This window comes from Protomyctophum bolini (assembly GCF_963924005.1).
Source record: "Protomyctophum bolini genome assembly, chromosome: 1".
Taxonomy (NCBI): Eukaryota; Metazoa; Chordata; class Actinopteri; order Myctophiformes; family Myctophidae; genus Protomyctophum; species Protomyctophum bolini.
This window is the reverse complement of record NC_137862.1, coordinates 2,967,427-2,988,226: the sequence shown is the minus strand read 5'-3', so window position 1 is coordinate 2,988,226 and position 20,800 is coordinate 2,967,427. Positions and strand designations below refer to the sequence as shown.

The 20,800-nt window shown below is 43.1% G+C and overlaps 1 protein-coding gene across 1 annotated transcript in view; it reads right to left on the bottom strand.

The window, feature by feature from the left end:
- gpc6a (glypican 6a) overlaps positions 1 to 20,800 on the bottom strand; it is a 234,772-nt gene that overhangs the window by 39,434 nt on the left and 174,538 nt on the right. Inside the window, exons 5-6 of the mRNA XM_080781315.1 lie at positions 6,125 to 6,255; positions 857 to 1,000 (exon numbers count right to left, since the gene is read on the bottom strand). Of these exons, the coding sequence (XP_080637441.1) occupies positions 857 to 1,000; positions 6,125 to 6,255 (275 nt within the window). The remainder of the gene's footprint in view (positions 1 to 856; positions 1,001 to 6,124; positions 6,256 to 20,800) is intronic.

The following is a 20,800-nucleotide window of genomic DNA, read 5'->3' as shown; positions in this document are numbered from 1 at the left end:
CAGAGAAAACAAGCACAGGCAACAAACTAAAACAAACAAACAAACAAGCAATACTTTATAACGTTTTAAAAATAGTATCACCATTCGCTATTGCACTCCCTATTCATCACACTGACAAGTTTCGCAAGACGAAATACCACATACCGGTTTCTGTTCTCATGCAGATGAGATGATGCAGGTCTGTAATATTTATGATTTTCAGGCAGTTGCTGGCGGGGTGAATATATTGCCAATGGCAGTACAGTAGAGTGCACTAGGACAGGTGACATCAACGCTCACTGTAGTGTTTAGCAAAATACTAAAGGTATGTGCGACGCGTGTGCATTCTTTCTCATTCGATAAGGGACTTGCAGACCTCAGTGGATGAGCTCTGACAACCTATTCTTCTTTTAACCCATTCTGACCTGAGATCAGATTCATACGAGGTTTCCACTGGACACACACTGGTCTGATCAACCCATTCTGACCTGAGATCAGATTCTAAAAATGTCAGTCGTTCTTCGATTTTTCAAAAATAGCAGACCTACAAGCTCGTAGCGCGCCACTCGGTGGCGCGCTATGAGCTTGTAGATCTGCTATTTTTCAATAGCTAAAGCATAACATGATGCTAAACACCAAAATGTGTTCCCGTTCAGAATGGGTTAAAGGTAACTGTGTGGAGAATGGAATTGAAGAGAGTGATCTAAACGTCTACTAATATTGTTTGAATGTGTTTTCACAGTGTTACATTATCGCGCGTTGAGTGCACGGAAACACGCACACACGCACAGACACAGGCACAGGCACAGGCGGACGCGGACACGCACACGCGGACACGCACACGCACACACACACACACACGCGCCACATTTCTCACCAGTCTGTCCAGCCTGTTTCCCGCTGCGGAGGTGGGTCTCTCCTCCGGTGTGAAGGGCTTGAAGCGAGCGTTGAACACGTCCGAGATGCCTCTCGCCGACCGGCCCATTCCTGAGGGCTTCGGCTGGCCGCAGCCTTGGAAGATCTAGGATGAGAAAAACAAACAAATAGAAAGAAAAGGGGTTTTACTCTCAGAGACTCTCCCTCCCGAGAGACAGGCTGGCGTGCGCCTAGCCCTGGTCCAGGGCTTACAGCGAGTCTCTGTCTGACGCCCTGTGGAAGTCCCTTCCGCAGCCCTCTCTCATGGTTTTCAAATCCCAGCAAATAAACAAAACAACGTAAATACTGACCAAAACAAAGCCTGCTAGACCTTAAGGTAAAAGGCTATTCTCGTAGCTAGGAAGCGTCTCAGGTCCCCAGTTTCTCTCTAAAATGCACTATTTTAATCATTAAATAAAATGAATCCAAACCGATCGGCGCAGGCAAAACCCGGAAATGCCATAGTAGAAGAAATGACTCTGCCCGGTAAATTCAGGGTACATTGCGTTATTAAAATGGCACAAAGTGCATTTTAGAGAGAAACTGGGGACCTGAGACGCTTCCCAGCTACGAGAATAGACTTTTACCTTAAGGTCTAGCAGGCGTTGTGTCGGTGAGTAGTTACGTTGTTTTGTTTATTTGCTGGGATTTGAAAACCCGCGCACGGGAGTGCGACCAGGGCTAGCGTGTGCCGTGCGGTACTACCCGGTAAGACTAGAGTCCATATTCCCTCTCACAGAGAGACAGGCTGGCATGCGCCGTGCGGTACTACCCGGTATAAGACTATAGTCCATAATTATTCCCTCTCACAGTCAGTATCCCATTTGATGTGATTAAAATACTAATTGTGTGAATCTCTCACCTCTCAGGCTCACTGGCCTCCTACGTGGAAGTGACCGCTGGGCTCTGGGAATTAGGAGGCTCACACTGGCTGGGACAGTTGATGATATTATGGGATATGTAACCCGTATATTTGGATTATTCAGAAGAGTTTATGATATGCTCTGTTATACAAAGAGCCCCTGAGTTAAAGCCCTTTGCTTAATAACGGTTGGACCCTGTTGTTCATCCTCCTCCTCCTCCTCCCCCGAGGAAGGAAAGAAAGAGAGCTGGCGAACAAAGACTGACATTTGATTGTGATGAAACAGTCGCCCCCACAACATAATATACTGTAGACATCAGAAGGCACTGAATCCACTGTTAATTAGGCTGTGCCACCAGGGGGTTAATTAATGACAACAAACTGTTGTCGACAGATTCAGCTGCAGAGCTCTGAGTCTGTCGTCTCGGGGGGGAAAGTATGCGGTCCTCATATACTCGTCCAGATATACTTGTCAGTTATTCTTCTTAATATATTTTTTATCCCACGATTTTGTAACCCATTTTTCACCCCTGTGTCAATCATCTAATGTGATCCTGGGCTCTACACACCCTCCGCCAACCTAGTCCCCATATATGGGGGACAAGGGGAGAGCAACCTAGTCCCCATATATGGGGGACAAGGGGAGACCAACATAGTCCCCATATATGGGGGACAAGGGGAGACCAACCTAGTCCCCATATATGGGGGACAAGGGGAGACCAACCTAGTCCCCATATATGGGGGACAAGGGGAGACCAACCTAGTCCCCATATATGGGGGACAAGGGGAGACCAACCTAGTCCCCATATATGGGGGACAAGGGGAGACCAACCTAGTCCCCATATATGGGGGCTATGGGGAGACCAACCTAGTCCCCATATATGGGGGACAAGGGGAGACCAACCTAGTCTCCATATATGGGGGACAAGGAGAGAGCAACGGACTTGAACTCATGCTTCCTTCATGCCTGAGTGTCCAAGTTGCTCCTTTACACCTGACAGGGGGGGAGTTTCCCTGGTTGAACGTAGCAGCGCGTGGAAGGAACACGTTATTCCAACCAGTTCCTTTCCCCTCCATCAGGCGCCCCGGCTGGCCAGGGGGAGGCCTGTTTACTTGTCAGTTATTCACAATGATTGTAATACTACTCTGCCATCCAGGATGTTGGCGAGAGAGAGAGCCCTGTGTTGCAGGAGTAAAGTCAGAGTGACACATACAGACTACAGCTTTATCTCAGTGCGATATGGCCTGACAGATTGTCCAGACCCGAGTGATAGAACGTACCGTACTACTGTGAGAGAATGTGTGATGTAAGGACGACTACTGTATAGATATGGTAAAAATGTGAATACAGGGAAAGATCGAAATCTCTGGACAATCTTTCAGGTAACTGCAGACTTGAAGGAATTGGGGATTTGAGTGCATATAAAATGTGAATAAAAAGACTATGATGGGCAGTTTTTTTGGTAAAGGATCAGTGAGAGGGTAAAAATCATCTAAAACACATTGTGGAAGGGACTTGTGTCAGAGTCATGTAGTTTAACCCATTCTGGGCGGGAATCCCCTTTTGGTGTTTTAAACATTATGTTATAATTTAGCTATTGAAAAATAGCAGATCTACAAGCTCATAGCGCGCCACCGAGTGGCGCGCTACGAGCTTGTATATGAACCTTTATTGAGAAAGGATATCCCCTTGAGATGCATCATCTCGTTTTCAAGGGGGTCCAGCAACATACAGTAAATACAAGACAATACAACAAGTACAATCATGCATACATAATCGAGGACAAAACAAACAACAAAGCTCTCCTAAAACTAGCTGCTCCCATCCCACCTATTCACCCACAACACTGTATCAATAAGTCAATATAGTATAGTATACAAGATGATGAACATACATCGGAAGAACATCATGTAGGTCTGCTATTTTTTGAAAAATCGTGAAAATATGGCACAAATCTTTTGAATAATATATATTCTTTCAGAGAGAACGTTTTTAACTCAAATCTTTGCTTCTGAGGGGGGTCCCTGGAACAACATATTTTCAGATGCGGGTTGGTGGCCAATTAGATACAGAAACATCTTTCAGAAAACTGTCAGAATTTAGAAGACATTTAAAAGAAAATCGACTTTCAACAAAATTGTCAACACGTCCTGACACTTCTTTCAGACATGCTCTAGTACAGGGGTCTGCAAAACTTTGTTACATGAAGTGCCATGTTTGTATTCTCTAGATCGTCAGTGTGCCATATCAACATTAATTAATTTTAATGACACCACGTCAAAAAGTCCAACATGTTTTGCTTGTCCACAAATATAAAGTTTTTCCTTATTTTTAAATATTTTCTTTCACGTTGTTATAATGATCATTATACTCGGGGCAAATAACAGAGTTCATTTTTAATGAATGTGGAATGCAGGATGTCATTTACACACAAATGTGAGGGATTTGACTCATTTTTTTAAATAGTTTATTTAAAACCTAAAAATACTCTCTCACACTAATGCCAGTGTGCCAGTGATCACCCTCCTTTGTGCCAATGTTGGCACTGGTGCCTAAGGTTGCCTACCCCTGCTCTAGTATGTGAAGAGTCTGCCTGTGCTGTTAACTCATTTTGAAAAAAGTAAATGCAAAAAAAAGTTTTTCTCCTCTAGGTGAAAAGCTGTAATTTGCGCGATGGCAGTCTCTCAGTCAAATCTGGTCACATTTCCACCTATATACCGTAGGTGAAAATGGTAAAGTCAAATCTAAAATGGCCTCACAATGTGTCACTTTTTAGATTGACTATTTTGTGGTTAAGCCATTCTGAACGGGAACCCATTTTGGTGTTAGCGAGCGTCATGTTATGCTTTAGCTATTGAAAAATAGCAGATCTACAAGCTCATAGCGCGCCACCGAGTGACGCGCTATGATCTTGTAGGTCTGCTATTTTTGAAAAATCGAAGAACGACTGACATTTTTAGAATCTGATCTCGGGTCAGAATGGGTTAATCAAGACCAGTGTGTGTCCAGTGGAAACCTCGTATGAATCTGATCTCAGGTCAGAATGGGTTAAAAGGTTAAAAGTATAGCATGGGTGTAATATACGGATGCATTCCAGTCATGAGCTGGCTCAGCTGGCTGATTGGTTGTTCGTACAAAAGAAGCGTTGGCGTTGAAACACAATAAAGTCAGTGATTGCGAACGCAGTGATTGCGAACGCAGTGAGCACTTACTATGAGACCTAGCAGATCATGTCTGTCTGTGTGTCCGTCCGTGTGTCCCCCCTTTGTGCCCATATATGGAGCTGAGTGATTACGTCACCATGACTCAGCCATAACCATAGATCATGTCTGTGTGTCTGTCTGTCTGTCTGTCCCGCTTTTGTGCCCATATATGGAGCTGAGTGATTACGTCAACATATACAGCAGCTATACGTCCAAAACCCAAATATGTACGAGCTGCGTTCGCTTCCCGCGTTTGCGCGTCTTACTGGTATACCTTGACTGACACCTGCATGCTGTTGTCCTGAAACACAATGAGGTCAGTATCTACCTTGACTGACACCTGCATGCTGTTGTCCTGAAACACAATGAGGTCAGTATCTACCTTGACTGACACCTGCATGCTGTTGTCCTGAAACACAATGAGGTCAGTATCTACCTTGACTGACACCTGCATGCTGTTGTCCTGAAACACAATGAGGTCAGTATCTACCTTGACTGACACCTGCATGCTGTTGTCCTGCAACACAATGAGGTCAGTATCTACCTTGACTGACACCTGCATGCTGTTGTCCTGAAACACAATGAGGTCAGTATCTACCTTGACTGACACCTGCATGCTGTTGTCCTGCAACACAATGAGGTCAGTATCTACCTTGACTGACACCTGCATGCTGTTGTCCTGAAACACAATGAGGTCAGTATCTACCTTGACTGACACCTGCATGCTGTTGTCCTGAAACACAATGAGGTCAGTATCTACCTTGACTGACACCTGCATGCTGTTGTCCTGCAACACAATGAGGTCAGTATCTACCTTGACTGACACCTGCATGCTGTTGTCCTGAAACACAATGAGGTCAGTATCTACCTTGACTGACACCTGCATGCTGTTGTCCTGAAACACAATGAGGTCAGTATCTACCTTGACTGACACCTGCATGCTGTTGTCCTGAAACACAATGAGGTCAGTATCTACCTTGACTGACACCTGCATGCTGTTGTCCTGCAACACAATGAGGTCAGTATCTACCTTGACTGACACCTGCATGCTGTTGTCCTGAAACACAATGAGGTCAGTATCTACCTTGACTGACACCTGCATGCTGTTGTCCTGAAACACACTGAAGTCAGTATAATATAATATAATATAATATAATATAATACCTTGACTGACACCTGCATGCTGTTGTCCTGCATGAGCATGATGGCCTCAGAGATCTTGACGTCTATCGGTTCGATGACGGCTTCGATGTTGGACGGTCCCTCTAGTCTGTCGGCCACCAGCAGCATCGCATCTGTCACAACACACACAGAGACGATGCATCATCAGCAGAGAGCTACTGTAGCACACACACACACGCATGCACGCACGCACGCACGCACGCACGCACGCACGCACGCACGCACGCACGCACGCACGCATGCACACACGCACACACGCACGCATGTACGCACGCACACACACGCATGCATGCACACACGCATGCACGCACGCACGCATGCACGCACGCACACACGCACACACGCACGCACGCACGCACGCACGCACGCACGCACGCACGCACGCACGCATGTAAGCACGCACACACGCATGCACGCACGCATGTACGTACGCACGCACGCACGCACGCACGCACGCACACACGCATGTACGCACAGCTTGCACACAAAGCAACAGTGGATGCAACCTTGAGCTTCAAAATGATCCAATGTGGTTATTATTTAGTCACTCACAATCTCTTGATAATTCTTTTTTTATTGTTCAACCCATTCTGACCCGAGACCAGATTCTAACGCACAGAAGAATGGTGGTTCTTCAACGCATTTTGACCTGAGATCAGATTCCAAAAAATGTCTTAAATCCTGACAGTTTAAAAGAAAATAGCAGACCTACAAGCTCATAGCGCGCCACTCGGTGGCGCGCTATGAGCTTGTAGATCTGCTATTTTTCAATAGCTAAAGCATAACATAGTGCTAACACCAAAAGGGGTTCCCGCCCCAAAATGGGTTAAATAAAACCTATACAGACAAACTTTCACTTTCTAAATGATTAAAAAAATATAATTAACGTTGTCACGATCAGCAGTCAACACATTGTACACATCTGTTGATCGCAATTTTTTTCAACAACGCCGTTAGATTATGAAAAGAAAAAATATATATATATATATAAATTACAGTGAAATAATTATGGAGATATACAAGATTCATGGCCGACGGTGACGATACGCAGCATCAAAGTAGACGTTTGAATTGCACCGCTCCGAGCATCAACATGTAGAACACGCTGATGATTAATTTACATATATATGCAAATCACTGTAGAGAGAAAGAGATAGAGTTGATGATGGAAAAAATTTAAAAACAATAATTGAGAATGTAATTATCTGCATTTATACCAGTTATAACTTCAAAGACAACAACACACAGTTATGTTGATACTTCTTCATTATACAATTACTTTTTTTAATATATTTTTTATCCCACGATTTTGTAACCCATTTTTCACCCCTGTGTCAATCATCTAATGTGATCCTGGGCTCTACACACCCTCCACCAACCTAGTCCCCATATATGGGGGGACAAGGGGAGACCAACCTAGTCCCCATATATGGGGGACAAGGGGAGACCAACCTAGTCCCCATATATGGGGGACAAGGGGAGACCAACCTAGTCCCCATATATGGGGGACAAGGGGAGACCAACCTAGTCCCCATATATGGGGGACAAGGGGAGACTAACCTAGTCCCCATATATGGGGGACAAGGGGAGACTAACCTAGTCCCCATATATGGGGGACAAGGGGAGACTAACCTAGTCCCCATATATGGGGGACAAGGGGAGAGCAACGGACTTGAACTCATGCTTCCTTCATGCCTGAGTGTCCAAGTTGCTCCTTTACACCTGACAGGGGGGAGTTCATTACAATTACATTAGAATAAATTCCCCTTTACTCAGCATATAAAAAGTATAAAGTCACAATAGTCACCCTTCACTCTGCCACCCCCATCGATCGTATACTCTAAAATAATTCTGTAATAATTAAAGTTATTTTATCTACAGTTAAATAAAGTTACTTAATTAAATCATGTCGTACAAGAAATTGATTTTCCTTGTTGTTCACACGTACTTTCCTTCATGAAAAACAAAATAGTTTGAAGTGCATCCATGCGTTAGTTTGTAGAACTTGGGGAGAAGGCAGAGCAGTCAACAGAGTCTCAAATACGAGGAGCCGAGCGCTCTGGATGAGCATGGCATAAATCAATACCAAGATAGATGACTCCCCCGATTGCTGCCTTTCGTTTTCATTAACACATTCTGACCTGAGATCAGATTCATACGAGGTTTCCACTGGACTACACACTGGTCTGATGAACCCATTCTGACCTGAGATCAGATTCTAAAAATGTCAGCCGTTCTTCGATTTTTCAAAAATAGCAGACCTACAAGCTCGTAGCGCGCCACTCGGTGGCGCGCTATGAGCTTGTAGATCTGCTATTTTTCAATAGCTATAAAGCATAGCATGATGCGAACACCAAAATGGGTTCCCGTTCAGAATGGGTTAACACATTTTGTGCGGGAACCCCTTTTGGTGTTTTAAGCATTAGCTATTGAAAAAATAATAGCAGAGCTACAAGCTCATAGCCGCGCTATGGACTTGTATGTCTGCTATTATTGTTTGAATATATATTCATTCAGAGTTTCAGTTTTTAACTCAAATCTTTGCTTCTGGTAGGGGGGGTCCCTGGAACAGCATATTTTCAGATGGGGGTCGGCGGCATATTACATCATGATTTTTGGGGTCCTTGACATGACATATTGAGAACCACTGATATAGATACTGTATATACTGTTAGATACCGCTCTTTGATGTGGAAACATTGGTATGAGTGCCTCCTATAGATTCTTTATTATGTTTTTTTTTTTACGAGAGTTTTATGAACCAATGTATTTATTTATTTAGTAACTGCGTTGTATGTTTTTAATGTTGTTTGTCATCTACTGGCTACGGCTGTCAATAAAGTTTCATTCATTCATTCATAGAAACATGAAAATAACATTTTAAAAAAATATTTTTTTTTCTCCGACGTCAGGCCTGAATGGGTTAAAACAATGTGATATTAATCTGTGTTCATACAGAACCTATTATTCCAGATGGGACAGCGCTCGTATTGATCGCGGCCTCAGTTCGGGGGGGGGGGGGGGGGGGATATGTCAGGGGTGAAAATCAAGTGTTTGATCTTTTCATTAGACTATCTTGTTTCTAAAAAAAGGGTCATTAATTAGTCTTACCAGGATGTCGTGGCGGGTTATAGGGGGCAGGAGGAAGAGGGCGTGTTGGGAAGGATGTAGGGCACAGGTTAGGAGGCGAGGAGGAAGAGGAGAGAGATCTAGAATATATGACACAGTAGAACTTGACTGCTAATTAGCAATGAGTGGAAACACAGGGAAGCCGAGTGTACGAATTAAACCATTTGGGGGGGGGACAAATTTAAATCATAATTTGTACACTCTGAGTTAAATTAACACAGAGTTCACAGTGTAAGCTCTTTTAACCCATTTCGGGCGGGAACCCCTTTTGGTGTTAGTTTCGAGCATTATGTTACACTTTAGCTATTGAAAAATAGCAGATCTACAAGCTCATAGCGTGGCACCGAGTGCTGCGCTGTGAGCTTGTAGGTCTGCAATTTTTTGAAAAATCCTGAAAATGTGCCTCAAATCTTTGAATATATATTTTTTAACTAAAATCTTTGCTTCTGGGGAGGTCCCTGGAACAACATATTTCCAGGTGGTGGTCGGTAGCCAAATACAGATAATTTTTGGGGTACTTGACCTGAAATATTGAGCACCACTGATACATTTTTTTAAATTTCAAAAAGTCAGGTCTAAATGGGTTAAATGCCCTGAGAAATATGCAGCCGTTATTGTTCTCAACCCCAAATCACAGTGTCTGTTTGTTTTTTCCAGGATACACTTTGGACCGGAGCCCGATCCTGTCCCTCTCCGGCGTGCATCTGTCACCGGCTCAATCTTTGAAGTGCACTTCTTCTCTTTGTTTGCACACTGGAGTCTGGAGCCTCAAATTGGGTTTGATGCTTGGTTAGATTTCCATCAGGACTTGACTAGAGGTCACTGCAAAAGGGCCAAGTCGAGTCCTGTGAAATCCTCCTCCGCTGCGTTGCGTGAGACAGTAGAGTGCTCCTCTAATCCAATGGGCAAAAAAAAAGCCTCAATAGAATTCTCTGGCAGCAGAGGAAGGGGAAGAAATTGATGGCATTCTTTCTCATTCGATAAGGGACTTGCAGGCCTTACAGTGGCTGAGCTCTGACAAAACCTATTTTTCTTTTTTATCATCATAATGAATATTTTACGGATAGAGTCAAATCGTCATACAACTATGGAGGCGGGTGTTTATATTGTAACTTTTGAAACAATGTCACATACTGTTGATGAAAGTTACCTTAATGTGAAATGCAATTATAACCATTAACCCATTCTGGGCGGGAACCCCTTTTGGTGTTTTAAGCATTATGTTATACTTTAGCTATTTTTGAAAAATCGTGAAATTCAGATTTTACAGGGGCCAGTTTCGAGTTGCAGCCGTCCGTAGGTGCCCTTTGAGAGCGGTTTTGAAGGAGTCAAGGGATTCGCATGTCTTAATGACTGTTGGTAGGGCGTTTCACATTTTGGTGGCATAGGAGCGGAAAATAACTTAGTCCCTTGTTTGTGCCGAATAGATCACTATACTGTAAACAAAAACGGCTGCTGTAAAACAGCAGTTTTACTGCAATGAGTACTTTAGTCATTATTATAAATAACCTACTGTATGTCCAGAATGTGTGAACACACAACATGGACAGAGTTCTGCTGATTGTTCCTGTAATACTGATGTAGATCAAATAATTATCTCCACCGTCCAGGCTGGAAAGCCAGGATTTGGAAATTATGCTTTTGCACTTGTGTGTGTAATAAGAATAGCTAGAACAAGTTATTATTCAGGTCAGGTAGGTTATTGTGGCCTCCTGGTATAGGCCAATTTGAAAAGGGTGCCATTTATTCCTCTGCCTTTCATGGCAATCGGACGCTGCGTTCATGATTTTCATGATTGCACACTTATTTTTCCCCATAGAGATTTCCAAAAAGGTTTTGTTACGGTGGCAAAAATGTACTGAACCCAAGTGCAGAGGTTACGACCAGCAAACAGAGTGCAATCAAAGCATTTATTGAATAAGGCAAACTTATACAAGTAGCAAATACTGGCAGAATTAAACTGAGCAGTCCAAAAAATGCAAAAACAAAGAGGTACAAGCAAATTACCAGAAGCTTCAAAGCATATAGTCCAGGAACGAGGAACGAGGCAAGAGCTCCCGCGTACAACAACGTGACATGAAAGTGGGGTGCGCACGCTTTTCAGACACACTGAAGATCCGAAGCGGCGGGACATAGCGATGCGATGCGAAAAAGCGATGGTCCGACATGCGCTGCTCCCGTGCTTACGGTTAGGGTTAGGTTACAAGGTGTGTGTGCATTGAGTGCAGTCTCATAGGTGGTGGGTCGATTGCAGTAGTGTTCACAGGTGTGTAATGGGCTGGGCTGATGAGAGTGGAACCAGGTGTGTAACTAGGACTGAAGTGTGGAATGGGATGAGGGAGTGGCCCGAAGTGGAAATACAGACAAGGGGGAGACTCAAACCATGACAGGTTTCAATTATTTGAAGCCTGGATCCTATACCCATCCTGGTGAATCATGACAAGAAAAAAATATTTGATAATTTAATTATAAAATAACAAATTTAATTGTCATGATTCACTAGGAGCCTGTAATGGATGGTTCTATAGGCTTAAAATCATATTTTTAGTAAATCTGGAAAAAATAATGGGAACCACATCTGTGCCCCATTCCTGTATCTCTGCCCACCCATGTACAGTAAACCCATTCCTGTATCTCTGGCCACCCATGTACAGTAAACCCATTCCTGTATCTCTGCCGGCCACCCATGTACAGTAAACCCATTCCTGTAGCTCTGGCCACCCATGTACAGTACCATGCGTGTCTGTCTGTGCAGCTAATCTCAGAAACTGCTAGACCAATGTCACACTTTTCATGCAAGCAGCCAGTGTAGCAGAGCAACAGAGCCTCTGCCTGAATACCAAAAACCTAATATCTCCCCCAGCAAAGCGGCATTCTCATTCAGGCTAGCGGTTCCCAAACCTTTTTGGCCATGCACCCCCTGTTACCTCCTGGCCTATAGCTGACACCCACCCCCCCCCCCCCCCCCCGCCCAACATGGAAATATAAATTGCATAAGCTATATAGAGACATATATTTCCTATTTATCCACATATACGTATGAACCTGGATATGGCATATATATGCAGCATAGGCTGCATATTTGCCATATATTGGCATAGTATGTTCATATATTTACAATAAAACCATAGCACCACCATTAGCCTTTTCATGCCACGCACCCCCTATAAGGCGCTCGCGCACCACAAGAGGTGCCACGAACCACAGTTTGGGAACCACTGGGCTAGTGGATAAGATGTTTGGCTTTAGTGTCCATTCCCGCACAGGAGACCTGCAGGGTTCGAATCCCGGGGTGTTGAATCCAGGAGTCAAAAGATGGCACTCCACCCTATATTTTTCAAATGGGCCTCATGGTGCGACCTTAGGGCCGATTCATACTCCTATTTTAGAGCCGAATAAAAGTCGTTTCGGCTCTGTAGAGCCTACAATGTGACGTCATGTGAGGTTCGAGGGGGGGCGGGTACCGTCCTAAAGTCGGCTCTTCGGTGCTACTGAAAATTTCTGACGAGCCGAAATCATTTCGGCACTACAGCGCCGAAACAGTGGTAAAATAGGAGTATGAATCGGCCCTTATTGACCTGTCATGTCTTTGGAACAGCCTACACTAGATACATTCCTACCATGTGTCATGGAAATCTGGCCACAAAGTTCTCAAGGTATTTTTTCAACATTCTTGATCTTGACCTTTCTCAACCCCCTTCAGAGCAGCCCAACTGACCATTCCCTCAAAAGTCTCCAAACATCTATCTACTGTAGCTAGTATACATATAACAATCAAACACACAGACAGACACAACCAATGACAATACTCTGCCACACGTTACGGTAATGTAATGTACAAACAGTTTACAGTGTTTTGACTGTGAAAATTCAAGGGAAATGTAGATATTTCTTCTTAGCAAGATTCCTGTCAAAACATTTATCATATAGGGTAGTCTGTTTCTCATAGGGATGCCTATTTCATCTGTAACTTTTCCATTCCTTCTTTTCTACAGCATACAATAAATGTAGGCTAGTTATAACTTATAATAGGGAACTGAATCTTATGAATGACTCGTGGAGACCAATTAGAAACACAGAAAACCGCTTCAAAAGTCCTCACTAAGAAATGTTTGAAGAAGGCCGAGGAGGAGATCATTATTAGATCTTCAATTGCTGGCTCATTACGTCACTATTATCAGGAAGGACTACATGTAATTATGAAATGATAGTTTGTTATTAACATAATACAAATGGCTTTTTTTTTTTTTTAACTAAATTGTTTATTCATAATCTAATTTCATTCATGATATTTAACCCTCTGGCGTCTCACATTTTGTTTCATAATGCAATTTTAATGGTTCCTGGCTTGGGTGGGGATAGCCATCTTTGAAGAACTAATAGGCCTATTTAAGAACAAAGACATTTATTTGATGATAAAAATAAATATATGAAAAATTCAAGATACAGTGAAATTCTGGACTACAACATAGAAGTACAGTAGCATTTTCCTTTGTGGAAAGGCTTGCAGTCTCAAGAGGGAGCGACAATTAAATAAGTCTTGTTAAATAGGATTAGGAATTACACAGGGGGGAGTCTAGTGTGCATGTTGACTGTCAGCAGTCTTGAGAAATGCCACGCTAGCGGAAAAAAGCCTTTGGAGTCAACTGAGATCAAATTATCTGATGATAGTTAACACAGAATGATGTTTTGAATGTTTGTGTCAAACATCGACCTCCAGACACTACCGTAACATATAGTAGTCAGTCACACGCTGCCAGTCACAACTAATTAAAAGGCCCCTTAGTCAAACTGACTTCATGTAAATGGAACCGCCGTGCGGTCCATTGTGCTGCTTGCTCTGGTCCTCTCTGTACAAGTGTTAACCCATTTAGCACTAGCATTTATTGAAAAATTAGGATCTAATTCACGCCAGCATTTTTTTAATTTGAGCTCCTATTTTGAAAAGCCACATTTCCAGACTTCCGGTAGGGGGAGCTTATATCCTTGGAAGTTTAACAGGTCCCGTTCAACTGTTGTTTACAATGAGGATCCATGCTAGCCTGGCAAATAAGCCAGACTCAAATCACACTGAAATGGGCGTACAATTGAGCCTCTCCAGACCATAATCCGCCGGCAGGCAATTATTTTTTTGCCAACAGCTGATTCGGTCTGGCTTATTAGCCAGGCTGGATCCATGCCAGTGCACTTGGGGGCTTCTCATCGCCGGCTCTGTGCCGTCAAAGAAACACTGTTTTGACCAAAATGCCATCTGGGACGAGGAACAGGAGATACAGGCGATTGAAAGAAACGGATAGAATGGATTAATATGGCGATGACGATTTAAGGGCCGATTCATACTCCTATTTTAGAGCCGAATAAAAGTCTGTTCGGCGCTGTAGAGCCTACAATGTGACGTCATTTGGCTCTGTAGAGCCTACAATGTGACGTCATTTGGCGCTGTAGAGCCTACAATGTGACGTCATTTGAGGTTCGGGGGGGGGTGGGTACCGTCCTAAAGTCGTTTCGTCTCGTTTCGTCGTAAAGTCTCTTCGGTGCTACTGAAAATTTCTGACGAGTCGAAATCATTTCGGCACTACAGCGCAGAAACAGCGGTAAAATACGAGTATGCCCTTAGTATCAAAATTAGGCTTCAATTGACAAAGGTCTTCGGCAATGGCAGTATAAGGCTACTCACATTTTGTGCATTTTCTTGCATAGTGTTGTTTTATTGCTCTTCAGGGCTGTGCACATACAGGTTTTTTTTTTTTTTTTTACATTTTTATGTTGATTGTGTCCTTGTCCTCACTTTCTTTTCTTCCACCTGATGTGTTGCTCTGCCATTATTGCTAATATGAATGTGTTCAGTGTAATAAAACCAGTCAAGTTGATACTGGAGGTCCAGGGTCATTAATTCCATTCCTGCATCATCATGGGTGCCTCTGTAAATCATCAGAGTGCTATACCGTATGCACAGAGGAAATAGTTTTGAAGGTTGTTGTTTATTGGAAATGTATACGGAACAGTTGTACAGTTCTTGTCAATAACTATAGCCATAAGTCTTGAACTATAACTTGTCTATGGCTAATCATTATTTTTGGTCAACTAATTACTTTTTATGAAAACTGGAGGATTTAGAAGAATCTTTTAAAATGTTGAGGTCATGGCCTAAATGGGTTAACCCATTCTGAACGGGAACCCATTTTGGTGTTAGCATCATGTTATGCTTTAGCTATTGAAAAATAGCAGATCTACAAGCTCGTAGCGCGCCACCGAGTGGCGCGCTACGAGCTTGTAGGTCTGCTATTTTTGAAAAAATCGAAGAACGACTGACATTTTTAGAATCTGATCTCAGGTCAGAATGGGTTCATCAGACCAGTTGTGTGTCCAGTGGAAACCTCGTATGAATCTGATCTCAGGTCAGAATGGGTTAAGAACTGAGGCCGATTCAACAAATGCCTTCTAAACCAGTATAGTGCTTTCAAAGATTTTTCAAGAATGTTCGAAAATATACCCGAAGGCGGGGTTGGCGAAAGGGCCTTTCTGTGTGGAGTTTGCATGTTCTCCCCGTGTCCCCTAGGGTAGGTACCCTCACAAAAACATGCAGTAATCCTGGTCTCTAAACTGCCTCCCCCTGGCCAGCCGGGGCGCCTGATGGAGGGGAAAGGAACTGGTTGGAATAACGTGTTCCTTCCACGCGCTACGTCCAACCAGGGAAACCCTCCCCTGTCAGGTGTAAAGGAGCAACTTGGACACTCAGGCATGAAGGAAGCATGAGTTCAAGTCCGTTGCTCTCCCCAGGTTGGTGGAGGGTGTGTAGAGCCCAGGATCACATTAGATGATTGACACAGGGGTGAAAAATGGGTTACAAAATCGTGGGATAAAAACTATATATAAAAAAAAAGAATGTTCGAAAATAGCAGATGTACAAGCTCGCAGCGCTGCACGAAGTGACGTGCTGTGAGCTTTTATATCTGCTATTTTTGAAAAGCCAAAGCAAATTGTTGTTTTTGTTTTACACATGGTTAAAATGCTTAAAATACTACTCATAAAGTTTCAGTATTTTTGCAATTATGGATATTGCATTTGCAGAGTCATTATCCTTAATAAACGACTCTGCCATTACATTAACCCATTTTGGGGCGGGAACCCCTTTTGGTGTTTTAATAAGCATTATGTTATGCTTTAGCTGTTGAAAAATAGCAGACCTACAAGCTCGTAGCGCGCCACCGAGTGGCGCGCTACGAGCTTGTAGGTCTGCTATTTTTGAAAAATCGAAGAACGACCGACATTTTTTTAATCTGATCTCAGGTCAGAATGGGTTAATCAGACCAGTGTGTGTCCAGTGGAAACCTCGTATGAATCTGATCTCAGGTCAGAATGGGTTAATCAGACCAGTGTGTGTCCAGTGGAAACCTCGTATGAATCTGATCTCAGGTCAGAATGGGTTAAGATGGTGACGATGTGGATCCACGAGATCCACACGATTACATTTCCCTTGTTTTAAAGGAAGGTCACTGTTTTCCAGGTCTAACCAGGAGGAGATAATAGGAAAAGATTTTTGCTATACTGGGTCATCAAACAATCCCTAAATAAGAAGGCAATTAATTAAAAGTAGGGTAGCTGCACAGGGATGTATTACTTTGTTTCAACAATGGTTACTTGGTGGAAGATTAAGCTGTGTATAAAGAGTGCACACTTTTACTAATTGGAATCCTTGTTTCATATTGTTTATAGAGATATCGTGAGATTGAAAATGACAGGACAAAGGGGAACTGTGGCAGACAATGAATGACACTAAAAAAATGTAACACCATTATTTTATCACAGCTTCTACAGAGTGAAGAAATAAAGATTGTGTCCACAAAGCTGTCAACAAACAACACAACGCACTGAGATGCCCAGATCCAAACGGAGAGTCTAAACGCCTGATATTTAATGAAACCTGGCTTGGCTATGATTGGATGTGCCAGGTTGCATTTAAAAGACAAGTGGAACTATTAAGACCTTATTGAGTGCCATAATTATGCATCATTTAATCCCTCTAATGGACTTCTAAAATATTTTTATTTCCTTACAAAGCCTTACTGAGCCCACACATGGCATTTATACGTCATGACATTAATTTGCTTGCCCCTTCATACATACATATACATATATATATATATATATATATATATATATATATATATATATACTGTACATTGTGGTGGAAAGATATAACTTTTGTTATAACATCTATGTTTTGTGAGTGACCTATGCATCACATGCCTATCATTGTTGAGCAACACCAGAGATGATTTGAATCTTGTTTTGCATAATAAGGTAACTGAACGTCTGCAGATCAACAACACATGCTATAAGATTACTTATACTCATCAAACGTACCAGCAGGTCATTTCAGACGGGAAGCAGAGAGTGACGCAGGCGTTCGTTCGTTCGTTGGTTCGTTCTAGCCTGGGATGGGCAAACTATTTTGTGGAACGCGTCGACACTTGCGTCAACAACTCTCCCCTCGACTTCTCCACGCGTCGGAAAGATTATCGCCCGTCCGTCTGAAAAGCCCTATAAGGTTTGGTTCATTCATTTCTCAATGAGAGGCGAAGCCGGGAGGTTATTCTGGAACGTGGCATGAAGTTCAGGGTCGCTGCGTGACACAAGCGAGAGTAGGTCCCGTTAACCCATTCTGACCTGAGATCAGATTCCTACGAGGTTTCCACTAGGACACACACTGGTCTGATGAACCCATTCTGACCTGAGATCAGATTCTAAAAAATGTCAGTCGTTCTTCGATTTTTCAAAAATAGCAGACCTACAAGCTCGTAGCGCGCCACTCGGTGGCGCGCTATGAGCTTGTAGATCTGCTATTTTTCAATAGCTAAAGCATAACATGATGCTAACACCAAAACGGGTTCCCGTTCAGAATGGGTTAAATTGTGGTCCTGTCATGAGCAGACACGTCACCGATCCGACCGCCTGCGTCACTCGTTCTCTTCTCTGCATGTCTGAAACGTTTTCCTCAGCGTTGATGGAAATCGCCTGAGACTGAGACCGCCACAAAGTGCCACATCCCTCTCAGATATACTGTATATAAACCTGCTCTCCACTCACAGCTAGTATTTCACCATTTAACCCATTTTGGACTGATGGCGATTACAAAATCCTAATAGTTTTCTGATAAACCCATGTTTCTATGTCAGTGGTGCTCAACCTTTTTCATGTCAAGGACCCCCAGAATTATCTCTATTGGGCCACGGACCCCCATCTGTAAATATGTAGTTCCATGGAACCCCCCAGAAGCAAATATTTTAGTTAAAAATGTTCGCTCTGAAATATATACTCAAAGATTTGCACCACATTTTCACGACTTTTAAAAAATAGCAGACACCGAGTGGCACGCTACGAGCTTGTAGATCTGCTATTTTTTCAATAGCTAAAGTATAACGTAAACGCTTTAAGACACCAAAAGGGGGTTCCGGCCCAAAATGCATGGGTTAAATGTTGTGAAGGCAATTCATCAAAATGCAGTACTAGAAATACAACCTGCTACTCTGTTATCCTCCTGCTATAATTGGAGCGCCGCTGTTTGTGTGTTTGGGATTGGACCGTACACCGCTAGTCCAATTTCCTCCAAACGTGGCACAAATTATTCAGTGTGGCTGTTGTTAAGTGCACAGGCTATACTCCCCCCCCCCCCCTCCTTTCAATTCATTAGCAAATCATTTGCATAAACAGTCCAGGAGTGGTCTGTTGTAATACAGACATACACTCAGCTTTGTTGTTGGGTCTCTCTCAAATGTATTATTTTCTACGTTGTTGTCCCGATGTCTAGAAAAACTAAAAACAATAAGAACAACTAAAATCATGTATTATTAAAATCGGTTTTGTAAGCGGGGGGAAAAAAAACTAGCTGTCAAACTATAGCTGTCAGGCAAGGTCACATGAGGTAAACAAAGGTTTACAAAGGTTGCAGAGTGTCACCGCAGCGTACATTATAGATAGATACAGTAGATAGATAGAGACATTAACATAGGAATGAGTCTAGATGCATATCAATGGCCCATTGTGTGACCTGTATAGGGTAGGTGTTAAGTGGGGTGCGCGTGACGTCTATAAAACAGCGTGTATAGGTTCAACAATGTTACAGACGAGTTTATGGAGATTAGATTGGAACACTATATAGAAAGAGATATCACGCTGAGCGTCCCTCTTAACCCTTAAGGGAGGGATGGCCCACCTGTTGTGTTGACTGGTACAATGAGCGATGCTGGGTTATGAAACCATGATGATGACTAGTATACAGCGCTGTTATAACTGGCGTTCAAGGGTTGTAAAACAGAGGCTGAGTTGTGCATACACAGTACAATATGTCCTCAATCTAAAATTGGGAATATCAGCCAGCACAATTTTTCTCTTACTGTCCCGAGAGAAGCAAGATTCATTACTAAATAGGGAACCTATTTTCGAAATAAGCGACATATATACTAGGATGTTTGTAACAGGAGGGTAAATTAACTGGTTGGAATAACGTGTTCCTTCCATGCGCTACGTCCAACCAGGGAAACTCCCCCCTGTCAGGTGTAAAGGAGCAACTTGGACACTCAGGCATGAAGGAAGCATGAGTTCAAGTCCGTTGCTCTCCCCTTGTCCCCCATATATGGGGACTAGGTTGCTCTCCCCTTGTCCCCCATATATGGCGACTAGGTTGCTCTCCCCTTGTCCCCCATATATGGGGACTAGGTTGCTCTCCCCTTGTCCCCCATATATGGGGACTAGGTTGCTCTCCCCTTGTCCCCCATATATGGGGACTAGGTTGCTCTCCCCTTGTCCCCCATATATGGCGACTAGGTTGGTCTCCCCTTGTCCCCCATATATGGGGACTAGGTTGCTCTCCCCTTGTCCCCCATATATGGGGACTAGGTTGGTGGAGGGTGTGTAGAGCCCAGGATCACATTAGATGATTGACACAGGAGTTAAAAATGGGTTACAAAATCGTGGGATAAAAAATATATTATAAAAAAAAAATAGGATGTTTGTAACACTTTGCTACAACCGGGAAAAAATGTTATTTTTAGTATTTATTTTTTCAGTATTTATTTTTTCAATATATGGGGCCTTTATTGATATTAGACAATAAGTTGACAGGAAACGGGGAGAGAGACGTGGGGAAGACACGCAGCGAAGTTCGTCGGGATCGGGACTCAAACCCGCGACACATTATTGGGACGGTTATAACCGTACATGGATTAACTAGATTTAAATAACGTTTGCAACATACATACATTATATTATATGACAGCCAAAATATACAACGAGAGAAAGCCACCAGACGTGAAAGGAGACATTTTAACTCATGCAATAGTATATATTATTGGTTTTCTTCAAAAACATTATCCCACGATTTTGTAACCCATTTTTTTAAACCCAATGTCAATTATCTAATGTAATCCTGGGCTCAACACTCACTCTGCCTACCTGGGGAGAGCAACGGACTGACCTCATGCTTCCTGCTATGCATGAGGAGTCCAAGCCGCTCCTTTACACCTGACA